The sequence below is a fragment of the Heterodontus francisci genome, chromosome 25 (genome assembly GCF_036365525.1).
Source record: "Heterodontus francisci isolate sHetFra1 chromosome 25, sHetFra1.hap1, whole genome shotgun sequence".
NCBI classification, from domain to species: domain Eukaryota; kingdom Metazoa; phylum Chordata; class Chondrichthyes; order Heterodontiformes; family Heterodontidae; genus Heterodontus; species Heterodontus francisci.
In genome coordinates, this window is record NC_090395.1 from 72,913,888 (window position 1) to 72,931,961 (window position 18,074).

At 44.9% G+C, this 18,074-nt stretch overlaps 1 protein-coding gene across 1 annotated transcript in view; it reads left to right on the forward strand.

The window, feature by feature from the left end:
• The first annotated feature begins 1,107 nt into the window (after nucleotides 1-1,107).
• The window catches only part of capza1b (capping actin protein of muscle Z-line subunit alpha 1b), a 46,935-nt gene continuing 29,968 nt past the window's right edge, over nucleotides 1,108-18,074 (forward strand). Inside the window, exon 1 of the mRNA XM_068057499.1 lies at nucleotides 1,108-1,195. Coding sequence (XP_067913600.1) covers nucleotides 1,157-1,195 — 39 coding nt within the window. The 5' untranslated portion in view covers nucleotides 1,108-1,156. The remainder of the gene's footprint in view (nucleotides 1,196-18,074) is intronic.

Consider the following 18,074-nt stretch of genomic DNA (forward strand, 5'->3'; position numbering starts at 1 on the left):
AAGCAACAGTGACATGAGGAAATTTTTTTATGCAGCGAGTGGTTAGGATCTGGAATGCACAGCCTGAGAGTGTGGTGGAGGCAGATTCAATTGAGGCCTTCAAAAGAGAACTACATAATTATCTGAGGAGGACAACATTTCAAGACCCTGGGGAAAAGGCAACTGAGTGGGAGTGGATGAGTTTCTTATGCAGAAAGCTGGCACAGTGAAGATGGGATAAATGGCCTCCTTCTGTGCTGTAACCATTCTATGATTCTATATTCTTGAACTATGTAACTGGGCAGGGTAGTTCTGTATTGTGTAACTGGGTATGTTTGCACTGTGCTGTGCAGTTTGGTTGGATAGTGTTGCACCACAGAATTTAGTAAGGTAATACTGGACTATGAAGTTGGATTTGATGCTGCTGCAATACTCTGTCTCTGTGGAGGGTTTGCAATACTCCATTGCTCAGTAAGGTGCTGGAGGAGTACTCTGAATTGGGCACTGCTGTATTCAGTGGGGTGCTTCAGTATTTTATAGTACTCAGTGGGATGTTGCAGCACTCAGGGGTGTCCTGCGGCTTGTCCTGGCCAATATTTATCCCTCAATCAACATCACAAAAACAGATTATCTGGTCATTCTTTCATTGCTGTTTGTGGGATCTTGCTATGCACAAATTGGCTGCCATGTTTTCTACATTACAACAGTGACGCTATTTTACAAAAATACTTCATTGGCTGCAAAGAGCTTTGAGGCGTCTGGTGGTCATGAAAGTCGCTATATAAATGCAAGTCCTTTCCTTCACTCGGTAGGGTGTTGCAGTACTTGGTGGGTTCTATGGTACAGAATGGTGAGTTGCAGTCAGTGATGTTTGATGTCTTGCAGTACTTGGTTGAGTGTTGCTGTACACAGTGTGATTCCCCAGTGCCCAGTGGGGTGTGGCAGTGCTCGGTGGGGAGTGGGAATGCTTCATGGCATCTTGCTCTGTTCAGTGGGGTGTAGCAGTGCTCAGTAAGGAGGTGCAGTGCAGTGTGGGATCTTGCTGTGCTCAGTGCTGTCTGATGCCTGCAATACTGTCAATGGGCGGGAGGGCGGCGCCGCTGAGCTGGGTTGAAGCCCCGCCCCCTCCAGTGAGCGCTCCCATGATGCCGCGCGGCGGGATAGCGCTGGATTCAAGATGGCGGAGGCCGAGGAGCAGCTGACTGAGCGCGAAAAGGTAAGAAGCCGGGGGGGAGAGGAAGCCGCTGCAGGGCCTGGGCTGGGAAGGTGTGCTTATCCCGGCGCCCCACGCTCTGGCTGCCCGGGGCCGCGGGCCGATCCCCCGCTTTAAACTTAAGGCCCTTCCTGTCCCGTTATCTCCGGCCCGGACACCACTCCCAACCCGGCCCGGGGACTGTGCCCACTCCCAACCCCACTCCCGGCCCGGGGACTGTGCCCACTCCCAACCCCACTCCCGGCCCGGGGACTGTGCCCACTCCCAACCCCACTCCTGGCCCGGGGACTGTGCCCACTGCCACTCCTGGCGACTGTGCCCCTTCTCAACCCGGCCCGGGGACTGTGCCCACTCCCCCTCCCAACCCCACTCCCGGCCCGGGGACTGTGCCCACTGCCACTCCTGGCCCGGGGACTGTGCCCACTCCCACTCCCAACCCCACTCCCGGCCCGGGGACTGTGCCCACTCCCACTCCCAACCCCACCCCCAGCCCGGGGACTGTGCCCACTGCCACTCCTGGCCCGGGGACTGTGCCCACTGCCACTCCTGGCGACTGTGCCCCTTCTCAACCCGGCCTGGGGACTGTGCCCACTCCCCCTCCCAACCCCCACCCAACCCTGTGGACTGTGCCCGCTCCCAACCCCACCCCCAGCCTGGGGATCGTGCCCACTGCCACCCCTGGCCTGGGGACTGTGCCTCCTGCAAACCCCCCCCCCCCCACCCCGGGGACTGTGCCCACTGTGGACTGTGCCCACTCCCAACCCCACTGCCACTCCCGGCCCGGGGACTGTGCCCACTGCCACTCCCGGCCCGGGGACTGTGCCCACTGCCACTCCCGGCCCGGGGACTGTGCCCACTGCCACTCCCGGCCCGGGGACTGTGCTCCCTCCCAACCCCCACCACTCCGTGGACCGTGCCCACTCCCAACCCAGCCCGTGGACCGTGCCAACTCCCAATCCAACCCTACCCCCAGGCCTGGGGACCGTGCCCACTCTCAGCCCCCCCACCCCCGGGGACCATGCCCCCCTGGCATGGTGTCCGAACACTGCTCACTTGCTTGAGACTGCATACTCATCAGGTGTTACTGCATATTGAGTCCTGACACCAAGGCTGGAGTCTGCACACTCACTGGGGGTGTCCAGACAAACAAAATTTTTTGTGCACGCTATTGTGAATTCACTTGGAGTCAGTGTTCTAGTCTAGAAAGCCAGTTGGTGAAGGATAGTCTTGGAGCCAATCTATACTCAAGCTTTTGTTTATTTACAGAATTAAACATACACCTCCTAACTCAACTACACCACAGTTTGTGAATGTCTCTTTATATGTGTGCTCAACTGAAACCCCAATTATTGTTGTCCACCTGCATGCAAGAAAACAATTAATATACAGTTAACTCAGTCAGTGGCCAGTGACTATTCTCTTTCTGGACAGGACCTGTTTGCACATACTTTGCAAACTTGTCTCTCCCTCACCTAGATTCTGTACCCATCAGCTCACTAATGGAATCTTTTAAAGCAGCCTTTCAATGTTAGCTTACTGGAGATGTCCTAGTCTTGTGATAAAATGAAAGAATAGAAAATGTTTCAAGATTCCTGTATTTGTGTGTTTTAATTTCAGTGTATTTAATATGTGAAACATTTGTCCTCTAGCTGTTCAGTTTGTATCTATCATATCCCTAGTCTTTGCATGTTGCAGCTAGTTGAATTGAAATAACATTTGGGTTGGCGGGGACTTAGAAATGATAGTGTATTTGAATCATATCTGTGTCCTCCAGCCAAACAGATTTGATGTCTAACTTAATTGGAAAGGGGGAGCTGAACTGGGTTGCATTGACTTGTGTTCCTGTTAAATTGATTTTTCATATATAGTGTAGTTTTTATTTTTGTGATGTTATGAACTTTTTTCAATTAACTTTTTCCTTGTCTAAAAGCTGTGAGTAACCATTCTGCAAGTCTCAGCATGTACTCCTCTGACATGTTTTGCAGGGGTGTCAGAGTAAGGTTGTCATTGTTCTGTTCGATGCTTGCCACAGTGAAGCAGTTGAGAAAAGCATGCATCAAACATATGTGGTTTAATATGCCTCGTATATGCGTTGTTCGTGGCCCTGGAGACTGGTTCTTGTTGGTACTGGTAATGCTTATTTTTATTGATGTACTCATCTGCTGTGTCGGTGCCTAGTGAATTTTGATTGCAATCTCATTTAAAAAGTGATTCAAATTTGGTGATTGCATTGAAGGATTATAATTCTTAAGCTGCTTTTAGTCAAATCTATTTGTGAGAGTTCTGTTAGTTCTTGAGGCTATCGCCCACTGCCTCAACCACTTGAGGGCGGGAAAATCTTTAAGTTGCTTGTCATGCCTCCCTCCAGGTGCATTTCCTCTGCAACCAAATCACTTCACGTGATCTCGTGTATTCCACACTTGCATATGAACTATTTTTATCTTGTTCACAAGCTCAGATCTGTAGATTCTGAGTTTGACTTATTTTGTTGGCTATAAAATGTCACCCAAAAATTGAAGTAAGACACTTCACATAGTAAAGGTGCTATATAAATGTAGAGTGTAATGGAAAGGTGCAGACAGTGCAAAGCCTTTTATTTAGATTTACTTGTAATTTTTTTTCCCCCTGCGTATTCCATCTTTTGATAGAGTTCAGTTGCACAGGTTGTCATTGACCTGCTGAATTCAGTGAACTCTGTACAGCTGGAGTGTGACTTCAGACCAGGGAAACCTTTAGGCTCAGATCCTCACTGGGTGGTGTCCTTTTTAATTTTTTTTTGTATTTTCACATGCTTCCAACATACCACTTGGTTACTTCCTTGTATTGTAAAATAGAATCATGATACTGGTAGCTGCAAACAGTGGAGGGAAAGGAGCAGGTGGGAGGGCAGATCCAATTACTTGATTTTGTGAGTGAGCAACAAAAGTTTTGAAAGTCTACTTTGGTTCCTTTAATTTTCAACGTGCAGATGAAAACTCCCAATGCAAGTGCCCCCAATGTCAGCTTGCTTTTCAACTGTTGCAAACTCCAAAGCATTGAGATAAACTTGTCTTCACCTGTGCACTTTTGAGCAGACTGCCAAATTGTTGGCAATTGCAATAGAAACTGCATGTAGGAAAATCGTAGAGCTGCAGTTGCACAACCTTATTGATGTGAGATGTTTCAGTGAGTTGTCATCACTGTCAAATGCTGGAGCTTTTTACTGTGACTATCATTAGTCAAGAAATTACTGTTGGAGGAAGTGGTTTCAATGGAAAAATATTTTCGTGTTCCAGGTCCTTTGAGTATTAAAGAAAATCTCTACTTGAGAATTGATCACTGACTATTCCATTACACTCCTGGCCACCCTCCTATCTGCTACCTACTATTTACTTGCTGTTATCTGAAACTGCTGTCTGTATCCTAACTTGTACAAGTCCTGTTCGCCTATCATCCCTGTGCTCACTTACCCGCATTGGCTCCCAGTCTGGCAATGCCTTTCTTGAAAAATTCTTGTCCTTGTTTTCAAATCCCTCTACTGCCTCACCCCTGCTTATTTCTCTCACCACCTCCGGCCCTACAACCCTCAGAGGATTCTGCGCTCCTCCAGTTCTGGCCTCATGCATCTTCAATTTGATTTCTCCCCCCACCCCGGACCTGACGTTTTATGAAAGCAGGTGGAAAGTGTCAATATTGTTGCTTGTGTTTCAGTAAAGGCAGTTCCATGGAGTTAGCCTCCTTGAGTATTGTACAATCCGTGTACACTCATTGACAGCACATGCACCCTTTTATTGCAGCACAAATACCATTTGTTGACAATATTTTTTGTCCGCCTCTTACTGTTCACGTATTTGGAAAATCATGTACATAAGCTGGCCATGTTACAGTCTTGTGACAAGAGGGCTATTCAACAGTTCTTACTGATAAGTTCAGGTTGTATGCACAGTAAATGTAGGCAATAGGTTATTTACAATAAGTCATATTTGTGGAAACTGGTTGGAAATTCCCATCCCACGCCTCTCCATCTCTCTCTTCCTGTTTAAGGCCCTCCGTAAAACCTACCTCTTTGACCCAGGTTTTTAGTCACTTCTCTTCATACCTCCTCCTTGGAGTCAATTTTTATCTGTAGGCTGCAGAGCTGGGCTGAGAGATGGCAAATGGAGTTTAATGCGGAGAAGTGTGAGGTGATTCACTTTGGAAGGAGTAACAGCAATGCAGAGTACTGGGCTAATGGGAAGATTCTTGGTAGTGTAGATGAGCAGAGAGATCTTGGTATCCAGGTACATAAATCCCTGAAAGTTGCTACCCAGGTTAATAGGGCTGTTAAGAAGGCATATGGTGTGTTAGCCTTTATTAGTAGGGGGATCGAGTTTCAGAGCCACGGGGTCATGATGCAGCTGTACAAAACTCTGGTGAGGCCGCACCTGGAGTATTGCGTGCAGTTCTGGTCACCGCATTATAGGAAGGATGTCGAAGCTTTGGAAAGGGTGCAGAGGAGATTTACTAGGATGTTGCCTGGTATGGAAGGAAGGTCTTACGAGGAAAGGCTGAGGGACTTGGGGTTGTTTTCGTTAGAGAGAAGGAGGAGGAGAGGTGACTTAATAGAGACATACAAGATAATCAGAGGGTTAGATAGGGTGGATAGTGAGAGTCTTTTTCCTCGGATGAGGATGGCAAACACGAGGGGACATAGCTTTAAGTTGAGGGGTGAAAGATATAGGACAGATGTCAGAGGTAGTTTCTTTACGCAGAGAGTAGTAGGGGCGTGGAACGCCCTGCCTGCAACAGTAGTAGACTCGCCAACTTTAAGGGCATTTAAGTGGTCATTGGATAGACATATGGATGTAAATGGAATAGTGTAGGTCAGATGATCGGCGCAACATCGAGGGCCGAAGGGCCTGTACTGCGCTGTAATATTCTAATTCTAATTCTAAAAATCTGTGCCTTGAGATGTTTTCATATGCTAATGTGTGATATAACTGCAAATTGGAAATGGAGCATTCCTTACCCCATCATCCCAATTCTGTGATGCACACGTACTAACATTTCAGTGAAAATGAGCCTGACCCCAGCTTCTAGACTAATCAAAATTCTTTAAGCTTCCATCCACTATCTTTCAAATATTAATTTGGACTTCATGTAGATACAAAGCCCTGCATTTAAAATATTAAATGCATGTCAATTTTTTTTCCCCCTTTCTTGAAGGTGTTAACTTGCTGCTGGCTTCAGTGCTCCAGTCACCAGTTACCTAAGTTGCAGTTGTTCATGCATGAGCTTTGACTGCAAAGGTATCACAGCCAGCCACCTGTCGTTGCCTTGCTAGCTGTATGACTGTCTATCTCAATATCAACCTTGGCCAACCAGGGATTGAGCCTAGTACCTTCCTAGTCCACATGACTCCGTTACTCACCGAGCAATGTCCAGTGTTAGCTCTGGCTCAGTGGGTAGCCCTCTCTCCTGTGAAGCAGAACGTTGTGAGTTCAAGGCTCGCTCCAGAGACTTGAGCATAAAATTTACTGAGGGAGTGCTGCATTGTTGGAGGTGCTGTTTTTTTTGGATGAAACAATAAGCTGCGGATCTATATGCCCTCTCAAGTGGAGGTAAAAGATTTGAAGAGGAGCACGGGAGTTCTCCCCAGTGTCTTGGCCAATATTTATCGCACAACCAATATCTGGTCATTATCATATTGCTGTTTTTGGGACCTTGCTGTGTGAAAATTGGATGCTGCATTTCCTACATTGCAACAGTGACTACACTTCAGAAGTACTTCACTGGTTGTAAAGCTTTTTGGGGCATCTTGTGGTGGTGAAAGGTGCTATCTAAATACAAGTCTTTAATCAGTGAGTGGGTTGACTCTTTCACCTGTTTTTAATGTTTATCTGAAAATGATGCAGTCTGTTGATGTGCTGTGTCTTAGTGAGGTGCTGCCTTCGAATGATGCATTGCATGTCTGCGGGCCTAAGTGGAGGTCACGGTGAATATTCTGAGAACTCCTAATGGTTGCTTTTTACAGCCAGTTGACAAGCTTATTCAGCCACCCGATGAAACAGATGGATTTGAAAGAAAAGGAAGCTTGCTGTCCAGAAATCTCCAGTGTATATTTTGAATTTTAGTTATAAACTATCACAGCTGGTGATACTACTACTGTTGTAATACAGAAAGTGCAGTAGCCAATTTGCACATAGCAGATATTTTGGCCAGATAATCTAGTTAGTATTGGGCTGATGGATAGATGTGGGCTGCAGGGCACTGGCGAGAGCACTCTTGCTCTTCCTCATAATGTCATGGAATATTTTATATAGCCAAGCGGGGCTTCGGTTTAATCTCTCATCCGAAAGACGACACCTCCAACAGTGCAGCACCTTCTCCATACTGCACAGCAAGCATCAGCCTGGATTATGCGCTCAAGTTTCCGGAATGGGACTTGAACCCACAGCCTTGGGTCAGGCCAGAGTGCTCCCCACTGAGCCAAGGCTGACACCCAAATCTGAACCTCTATTACTCCGTGGTAATTTACTCCCAACTTGTAATTTTTTAAAAATTCTTTCATGGGATGTGGGTGTCACTGGCAAGCCCATCCCTAATTGCCCTTGACACCTGAGTGGCTTGCTAGACCATTTCAGAGGGCAGTTAAGGGTCAACCACATTGCAGATTGTCTGGAGTTGCATGTAGGTCAGACCAGGTAAGGACAGCAGATTTCCTTCCCTAAAGAACATTAGTGAACCAGATGGATTTTTACAACAATTGATAGTAATGGTGCCATGAAACTGAGACTAGCTTATTGTATGCCTGTTTTATAGAGCTGATCACAGTCACGAAAGGTTTTGTTAAAGTAACTAAGGAGAAGGTATTTCCAAAAAGCTTTGCAGGGCTATGGGGAAAGGGCAGGGGAAATGGACTAATAAAAGAGCTGGCACAGGCACGCTGGGCTGAATGGACTCCTGCGCTGCATTTAAAAAAAATTCATTGTGACAGTTGCTGGATGTGGGTTTTTGTACTGTTGATTGCGTTCTGTGAATTGCAGTCAAGTAATGCAGATCTTTTGCTGGTAACGTATTGCACCAGCGAGCAAGAGGAAGTTGGTTTCTGCTAAGCGCGGCGTTATTACCTGAAATGGTAATGTTCAAATGCTTCACTGGAAATAGCAGGAAGTTCAGTACTACAGTCAAAAGTGTTAGATTGTGAGGAGTGTTCCAGTGAGCAATGCTTCCAAAATTGCCCTTATTTTGCTTAATAAAAAAAATTATAATTGTTTTCAACTTTATTTGTCATCCTCTCCTTTCTCCATGGACCCATACCTCTGTCTGTGCCGCTGCTGTGCAGAGGTTTGCAGAAGGAGGTGAATCACTGCTCCCTCACAGCTACTTGTTTGTTTATTTATTTATTTAGAGATACAGCGCTGAAACAGGCCCTTCGGCCCACCGAGTCTGTGCCGACCATCAACCACCCATTTATATTAATCCTACACTAATCCCATATTCCTACCACATCCCCACCTTCCCTATATCCCCCTACCACCTACCTATACTGGGGACGATTTATAATGGCCAATTTACCTATCAACCTGTAAGTCTTTGACTGTGGGAGGAAACCGGAGCATCCGGCGAAAACCCACGCGGTCACAGGGAGAACTTGCAAACTCCGCACAGGCAGTACCCAGAACTGAACCCGGGTTGCTGGAGCTGTGAGGCTGCGGTGCTAACCACTGTGCTGCCAACTGCAACTTGTTGACCGAAGTTTGCATTTATGCCTTTAAGATAGCAAAACTCAATTGAGTGCAGAAATTGTCGTGTTCAAGATCATTAAAGAGTAGATGGAAACTATTTCTTCTGGTGGTGAGTCCAGAACAGTCTGGCATAACCTTACCAATGAAAGCAATAACTTGCACTTATATAGATCCTTTAATGTAGTAAGACACCCCCAAGGCACTTCACAAGAGCGATTAACAAACACAGTTTGGTGCAAAGCCACATGAGATATTAGGGAAGATGCCTAAAAACCTGGTCAAAGGAGTAGGTTTTAAGGGGTGTCTTAAAGGAGAAAAGAGAGGTAGAGAGACGGAGAGGTTTAGGGAGGGAATTTCAGAGCTTAAGGCCTTGGCAGCTAAAGTCACGGCCTCCAATGGTGGAGTGATTAAAAATCGGATGTACAGCAGGCCAGAATTGGAGGAGTTTAGATATCGGAGGGTTGTAGGTCTGGAGGAGATTAGAGATGGGGAGGGGCAAGACCAGGGAGGGATTGGAAAACCAAGATGAGAATGTTAAAATCAGAGAGCTGGTGTGACAGCAGAAAGCGTTTCTTCATAAAAGGGGCAGTGGAAATCTGGACGTCTTTAAAAAAAAAGCTGAGAGTGGGGGTCAGTTGAAAATTTCTAACCTGAGGGCGGCGCGGTGGTTAGCACCGCAGCCTCACAGCTCCAGAGACCCGGGTTCGATTCTGGGTACTGCCTGTGCGGAGTTTGCAAGTTCTCCCTGTGACCGCATGGGTTTTCGCCGGGTGCTCCGGTTTCCTCCCACAGCCAAAGACTTGCAGGTTGATAGGTTAATTGGCCATTATAAATTGCCCCTAGTATAGGTAGGTGGTAGGGAAATATAGGGACAGGTGGGGATGTGGTAGGAATGTAGGATTAGTATAAATGGGTGGTTGATGGTCAGCACAGACTCGGTGGGCCGAAGGACCTGTTTCAGTGCTGTATCTCTAAATAACAATAATAAAAAAGATAGATCAGTTTGTTCGGCAAGGTTATTAAGTGTTACAGAATCAAGGCAGAGTAGAGATGCAAATTTGTCATGATCTAATTGAATAGCAGAACAGGCTCGAGTGAGTAAATGGTTTCCTCCTGTTCCTCTCTTCCGAAAACCTCCCATGACGCTTGGAAGTGGCACAATCAAATAAAAATGGATGCCAAGCTAACGGAAATAAGAGAGGCATGATTGCAAGTTTGGTCAAAGATATGGGTTTTAAGGAGATGGCAGTGGAGATGTTGGGGCAGCACTCATCCAGACAAGTGTAGATGGTGTCAGTCAAGATTTCTGTTTTATCCTGGATATGTATCAAGCTGGAGTGTTGCAACTGCACCCATCCAGGCAATTGGAGACTATGCCATCACACTCCTTACTTGTGCCTTGTAGGTGGTGGAAAGGCTTTGGAAGTCAGAAGGTGAGTCACTTTTCGCAGAATTCCCAACCTCTGACCTACTCTTTACAGTCATGTGGCTTGTCCAGTTAAGTTTCTGGTCAATGCTGGTCCCCAGGATATTGATGGTGGGGAATTTAGCAATCGTAATGCCATTGAATCTCAGCTTTCTCTTGTTGGCAATGGTCATTGCCTGGCACTTGTGTGGCATGAATGTTGCTTGCTGCTTATCAGCCCTAGCCTAGGTGTTGTCCAGATCTTGCTGCATGTATTACTTGAACAGGTTTGGATTCTTGGGTCCGTGCTTTTTTTTTTAGATTAGATTAGAGATACAGCACTGAAACAGGCCCTTCAGCCCACCGAGTCTGTGCCGAACATCAATGACCCATTTATACTAATCCTACACTAATCCCATATTCCTACCAAACATCCCCACCTGTCCCTATATTTCCCTACCACCTACCTATACTAGTGACAATTTATAATGGCCAATTTACCTATCAACCTGCAAGTCTTTTGGCTTGTGGGAGGAAACCGAAGCACCCGGAGAAAACCCACGCAGACACAGGGAGAACTTGCAAACTCCACACAGACAGTACCCGGAATCGAACCCGGGTCCCTGGAGCTGTGAGGCTGCGGTGCTAACCACTGCGCCACTGTGCTTAATATTTGCTCACCTCCATTACGAGGTCAGAAATAGGTAGGTCGCTGATGATTGCACAGTGTTCACTTCTATTTGTAATTTCTCAGATAATGAAGCAGTCCGACCCACATAGAGTCATAGAGTTATACAGCACAGACCTATCGTCAGCGACCTACCTACTTCTGACCTCGTAATGGAGGTCGTCAAGGATGAGCAGATATTCAGCACGGATCCAAGAATCCAAACCTGTTCAAGTAATATTGAGAACCTTTAACTGGGCCGCAGTCACAAAAGCAGAAAATATAATTCGTGAACTTGGTGCAGTTTCCAGGCTGTGGCAGATGCAGAAACCAAATTGGAGAGATTCAAAGATGAAGTTGAAGGAAATGTAGCAGTGCATTTTGGAGGCAACACCACATTGAGAACTTGGGAGAGGAAAGAGAAGTTGGTGATGGTAGTTCACAAAGACATGAGGGTCCTAGGTGCTTTTAGCAAGGTTGACTGTGATAGTTTTGAAAAGGTGCATCATGCAATTTCTCGTGTAGATATGGGAGAAATTGCACTCCACATGCCTTGCAAAATGTTCGGAATTACTTGAGCACGAAGTGTACTCCACTTAAACATTGCCAGTAATACTTTTTATGAAGAGGTTTCTGCACTTCCCAGTAGGTCTGTCATCCTTTTACTACACTGTTATTATTACTGCTGATAGAGAGTCTGGAAGAACCTGTTCTGTGCAGTGACCTGAACACTGATGGCTTGACAGGTGAATGCTCCTGTTGGTGAAGGCTGTGCCAGACAACCAGCAGGTTTGGATTCTTGGATCTATGTTGAATCGTTATCCTTAACCTTAACAACCCTTCCTGACAGCACTGTTGGTGTACCAACACCCCAAGGATTGCAAGGGCTCAAGAAGGCAGCTCACCACCACCTTCTCAAGGGCAATTGGGGATGGGCAGTTAATGCTGGCATTGCCAGCAACACCCACATCCCCGAATGAATAAAATAAAACAATCCTGGGACTGGGGAGTAGAATACTGACCACTGCTCCCACTCCTGTCTGCTATTCAGTGACCCCAGCTACCTCAGTGGGCACAGCTGGCAATCTGGGCATAAATTGCACTAGTTTTCCAAAGTGAAGTTATCATTCAAGTTTCCGCTCAAACGCTTTTGCCTATTGCCGAGAATAAAATTTTCCATTAACTAGCGCGTTCGGGTTGCGTAATAGAACGTAATTATTTACATTTTTCCTTGCATTGATGTCTTGGGAGGCGGCATAGTGGTAATGTCACTAAACTGGTAATCCAGAGCCCAGGATAATGGGGACATGGGTTCGAATCCTATCATGATGGTGCAATTTGAATTCAATTAATAAGTCTGGAATTTAAAAAAGCCAGTCTAATGATGACCACGAAACCATTGTCGGTTGTTGTAAAAACCCATCTGGTTCACTAATGTCCTTGAGGGAAGGAAATTTGTCTTCATTACCTGGTCTGGCCTACATGTGACTCCAGACCTACAGCAATGTGGTTGATTCTTAAAAATGCGCCCTGAAATGGACTCGCATTCCGCTCTGTTCAAGGGCAATTAGGGATGGGCAATAAATGCTGGTCAAGCCAGGAACCCCCACGTCCCACAAAACAAATAAAACTCTCAATTTTTAAAAACTTTTAAAATTAATGTTGCTGAAAATGAGTATCACAAAAATAAGCATTTTTAATCCGTCTAGTTCACCACCTATGGGTAACCTGATATGAAATCACTGTAAATTACTTGAAAAAGTATATAGCACCCATTTATTCATTTTGTTGGTGTAAACTTGTCAGTTTCTAAATAAATTAAATGTTTAATATTTAAAAACTTTCAAAATCTGCCCAGTAGTGTCTTTGCACCAAAAAAGCAGCAATTTAGTTTGAAGTGCCTTCTCGAAGGCTTTCAATTAGTGGCAACCCGCCAAGGTGATTAATTTGATCAGGGGGCGTGGTCACTTTTGCAGGAGGTGCTGGCTTCCAGTGTAATGTTTTTAACCAGTGCCAAAGATTACAGAAACTCATTTTGCCATGGACGTAACTTGCACTTGAAATTACTCAATCTTTTACACTGATTTGGACAATTACAGGCAATTTGAGCTAGTAAAACCATTGAAAAGTAGTGGGAACTTTAGGCCACTGTTTGGTCATTAGACATGGTCAACCTCAATTCTGCTGCCCGCTGTCTGTGCTTGTGCTGGACGAATAACCACGTGGATGAGATGCTGGAGAGCTGCAAGCAACTATTTTGTAGCATGAGCGGGGGAGGAAATAACCATCCATGGTCTGATATGAGGAATATCAATTATTATCCACTGACCCCATTGATAAGGTGTCTAGGCTGGTCAGATGTCAGGCAGCCTGTAGTGAAGGTTCAAGTGAGTAGTACATGGGCACAAAAGAGGCATTCTTACCGTCACACAATGATTAAACTTGACTTCTTTCATGCAATAACATAAGCTGAAGGTAACTGCAGGATTGGATACTGCAAAGTCAAAATGTTCACTGGTAAAAATGCTGTAAAGCACTTTCAACATTACTGTATTGCACATTTTGCAGAAGGGTTTGGTAAAATACTCCAACTGATCATGTAGCTCAGTTCTATTTTAAACTCTGGAGTACAGCAGCTGAAAGCTGTAATGTTCCAGCTTTGATGTACAGGTGGGAGTCGTTTTTGCTCCAAAGTATATTTTTAATTTAAACTACGCATGTTAGATGTAGTAGAATGATGCCATTTAGGGTTACTGTGCAGTGGAACAGGGTGATTATTGCATACTGTTGTTAGTCTTCACAGTGGAAGTAATCTTCAGCCTGATGGAAATGGCATAAAATCAAATGCACTCGACTCTGCAATGTGAGCCGTGACTTTTTTTTACATGTGGCTGGGATTGGTGTGTCTGAGGAATTTTGAGCTGTGATTTTCTTTTTTAAAGTTGAAAGTTTTAATGTGTTTCCTTTAGTCGCCCATCTGTGGAAAGTGAGCATGTAAAGGAAAAGAAAAAGCTTGTGCCTCTCAGGACGTCCCAAAGTGCTTTATTTTGCGAAGGCCTGCGGGTGCTTGTCGAGCAAACAATTGGTGTCATCAGGAGGGGAGAAATTGACACATGATTGACTGTCAATGGAGCAGCCTGGCCTTTAGGCTTGTAAATCCAACTTGGCGGAGTTGCCACCGTAGTTTGGTGGGGGGAGGCATGTCCGCGGCAGGGTGGAAAACATAAATCATGCACATTTTAATAAGGTATACCTCAAACAGTCAACTTGTGTTAGAGGTTTGATCAGGTCCTATATCAGGTTCTTCCCAGTACAGTATGTGGGTTTCCCAACCTTGGAAGCATCCCACCTTGGAAGCTGTTGGATTTTTAACTTGAGATTCCCCATTTGGTAAATCCCCAAATATCATCTCTGCTGTCCAGAAAGGTATTGAGCGGAGAGCAGATCCTCAGAAACAGGAAACTCTGAACACACATGTCAAGGCAGAATTATGAAGGAAATGTACGACAACATCCACAGCTGAGGATGCAGTCGCCTTGCAGTGAGAAGATGGGGTCAGAGAGAAAAAAAAAAATAGAACTTACTAAGGACAGCCTTTGCCATGCTGGCTGGAAGCTGAGCTGCTGATTTTTTTTTAAAGTTGGATTTGGTTAGATTATTGAAGGTGGCAGTGACATCTTTAATTACATTCACAAACGTTAGATTGGTTTCCACTTTCCCATTCTCTCGGGTACAGGGCCTTATTCTCTTCAAAAACAGGTTAGTTTGACCAGAATTGAGATGCCATTTGAAATATCACCTCTTGCGTTGAAAGACTTATAGAATTCTGTTGCTCATATGCATTTTTAAAATTAATTCCCCTATTTCTCTTTTCATCTCCAAGTGCTAGCTCTTGGAGGGCACCTGGCATATTTTCTAGCAATATCATCACCCAAGGCATCATTCTTCATGTGTTAGATAGTGTTGACAGGGATATTTAACACTGAAGGCATCACAGATGAGCCCATTCCTATTTTGCCCAAAGTCTCCACGTGATTTTCTGGCATTGGATGGAGATCAGGAGTAGGAATTGCAGCTGTTCTCTTTAGTCACATCCCCTACCTGCCCCCTCTGCTATCTGTGTGTTAGCCTTGGTTCAGTGATGATGCTCTTGACTCAAAAGATTGTGGGTTGAAGTCCCACTCCAGAGACTCAAACACAAAATCTAGGCTGACATTCCCAGTGTTTATTTTATTGGTGGTCTTTAAGAGGGAACCTTTAATCAAGGCTCCATCTACACTCTCAGGCGGATGTAAAAAATCTAATACTATTTCGAAGTAAAGGGGAGTTCAACTGTTCGGCCAATGCTTATCCCTCAACTGATGCCATTAAATTGATTATCTGATCTTAATCATATTGCTGTTCGTGGGCCTTACTGTGCACAAGTTAGCTTTTCCTTCATTATACAACAGTGACGACACTTCAGTAGTACTTCATTGGGTGAATTCATGAAAGGGTCTGTATAAAAGCAAGTTTTTTTTACCGATAGGCCATCGAGGAGTGCAATTGAGAGGTTTGTGATTGTATCATTGAGTCTATAACCACCTGAGTAACATTCAGCCTTGGGAGTTGAAGGCTGCAGAAAACCATGTCAAGACGCAATCAGGAATTCTTGTGATTTGAATATTCTGGCTTTAATGACCAAACACAATAGTGAATACTCACTTGTCTGGCAGTTTAAAATAAGCATGTGTGTGAAACTTCCTGTGTGGGAGACAACTGCAGGGTGTGTTCAGCAACGATGGAATGTGACACTGTTACTGCTCTGCCTTGGGCTCCTCTTATCACTCAACGTGAACCTAAGCCAGGCTGCTTCCCCACCACCCCCCAGCTTATGCACCCGTGATTAAAACAAAATGCTGTCTGCACCATATTTTAATCAGAAAACATGGTCTTTGGATGAGATTGCCTTCCACAGAGAAGCTGACCCTTATGAAACTCTCCATTTGGGGAAGCAAAAGTGCAGCTGTCAGCGGAATCCCCTTTTGCAATCTAATTCAGCATTTTCAGTATTGATGTGCAGATTGTGGGAATGCACTGTAGTGGTTAAACTATTGGATCAGTAATCCAAAGGCCTGGATTAATAATCCAAGGAGCAAGTTTAAATTCCACCATGGCAGTTTGAGAATTTGATTTTGACCTTTAGTTTTTAAAAAATTAGTTAATTAAAAATAATCCAAGCTGGGTCTCAGTAAAGTGACCATGAAACTGTTGGTTTGTTGTAAAAACCCAATTGATTCATTGATGTCCTTAAGGGAAGGAAATCTGTCACCTGTGCCTGGCCTACGTCTCCAGTCCCACACTAAGATGATTGACTCTGAACTGTTCCTCTGAAGTGGCCAAGCAGGTCACTTGGTAGTGGTTTGGTACAACCAAGAGGTGACCCATCATCACCATCTTGAGGATGACAATAAATGCCATAAAGTACAGCTGCGTCCCAAGAAGAAATTTTTTAAAACTTGTACTTTTTTTCCTAAGTTCCTCATCACTGATTTGAAAGCTGAGTTAATCCAATGAGTAATTGAGTCATGCAGTATAGAAATTGGGTGACATGAATTAACATGCTAGTGGTCTGTAGGTATTCAGTTAAGCATTTGAATTTTCATGGGAAATGTCTGCAGGAGCTTTGGTTCAGATTAAGAGGCAGTGAAGAAAACTCCCCATTCTCCCCACCCCATCACTCATTTCCTAGCTTCCTAAGTCTGAGAGCTTCGTCTGTTTGCCCACTGGCCTCTGCCAGTCCAGCTCTGAATCTGGCCACTTGGGAGGATTTGGCACTTTTTCAAAGTGGGCATTAGCAACTGAGCAGTGTACTGGATTCTCGAGTGCAGTCCAGTGTTCCTACTACACACTATGCACTGCACTGTTGAATTAATTTTCATGACATTTCCTGTGTGTTTTTAAAAACTAGTCAAAATGAGAGCAGTGATGAGGTTAGTCTTGCAGCAGGAAACTATAGAGTCCCTGACCAATTTGCCACAGTTTTGCACAACTGAAGATCCCTGATGCTGCACTGCAGTATTTTGATTTTCTAAATGCAGAAAGCTGTTCTATCGTCCCTTCAGTTAAAGCTTACTAACTTTCTGAAGTTTTGTTGGAGGGGGAGGTTGAAATATTAAGTGACCACTGTTTGGCGGCAGGGTCGGCTGGATACAGTGGAAATATTTCGCTTGTTTTCTGCCTATTCCGCCTTTTGATCGTATTCCTATCCTACTAATTCCACCTGTGCTTCAGATTACTAGTGTACGTTTTGTGTGTGGTTTAAATTGGATAACAACCATGATGCCATTTAAAGGTGGTCACTCGGGCAAAGTATTGTTTGTTCCCCAGTGTGAGTTGAGCCCTGCAGGATATTCAAGGTGAATGTATGGAAATGGGTGTGGTGAGGGGGGTGGTGCATGAGACTTGGAAACTGTGTTCCTGACAAAAGCTTACATTGTCCTTAGCTTTTCCTGCCTGAACACGACATAATGGCTGAAGTTTTCTGCTTCTGAGCTTGCCAACCCATGACTATTGGTTTCTCCCTATTCACATCAATTGGTCAAAACCCCCAGCCAATGTCTGTTGTGTTTAGTTGACCCCTGTAGCTATCAAATTGCATATGGTAGGATGTTGACCATCTCAATATTCCATTTCATCTGGCTTCAATTATTTTAAGTTGATATATTTTGCTGAGAATAGAGGAGTGTTTTTAGTGAGGCAAGTGGTTTAAGGTTGCATTAATTGGTTGAAAGAAGTCTGTCCTATAATTGAGTACATTTCCTGCATTTGTGCCCCTCGCTGTCGGTTGCATTGATGGGAAATGTACATTATTTTTGTTTGGAGATCCTATACTTCTCAGTATTGGCTATGGTCCACATGAAATGTTGATTGCTGTCCCAGGCTGAGCTTTCTCCATTTGTTACCAGGTTGCTCGATTGACAGAAAACCTTTTTGTTCTAAGTTGAGTAGGTGGAGAAAGTGCAACCTATTGGTCTGTACACAGCATTGTGCAGTGAGTCTGTTGCCTCGACTGCATTGTGTTATGTTTATGGGGAGGTCTTAACTGTGGCTCAGTTGGTAGCT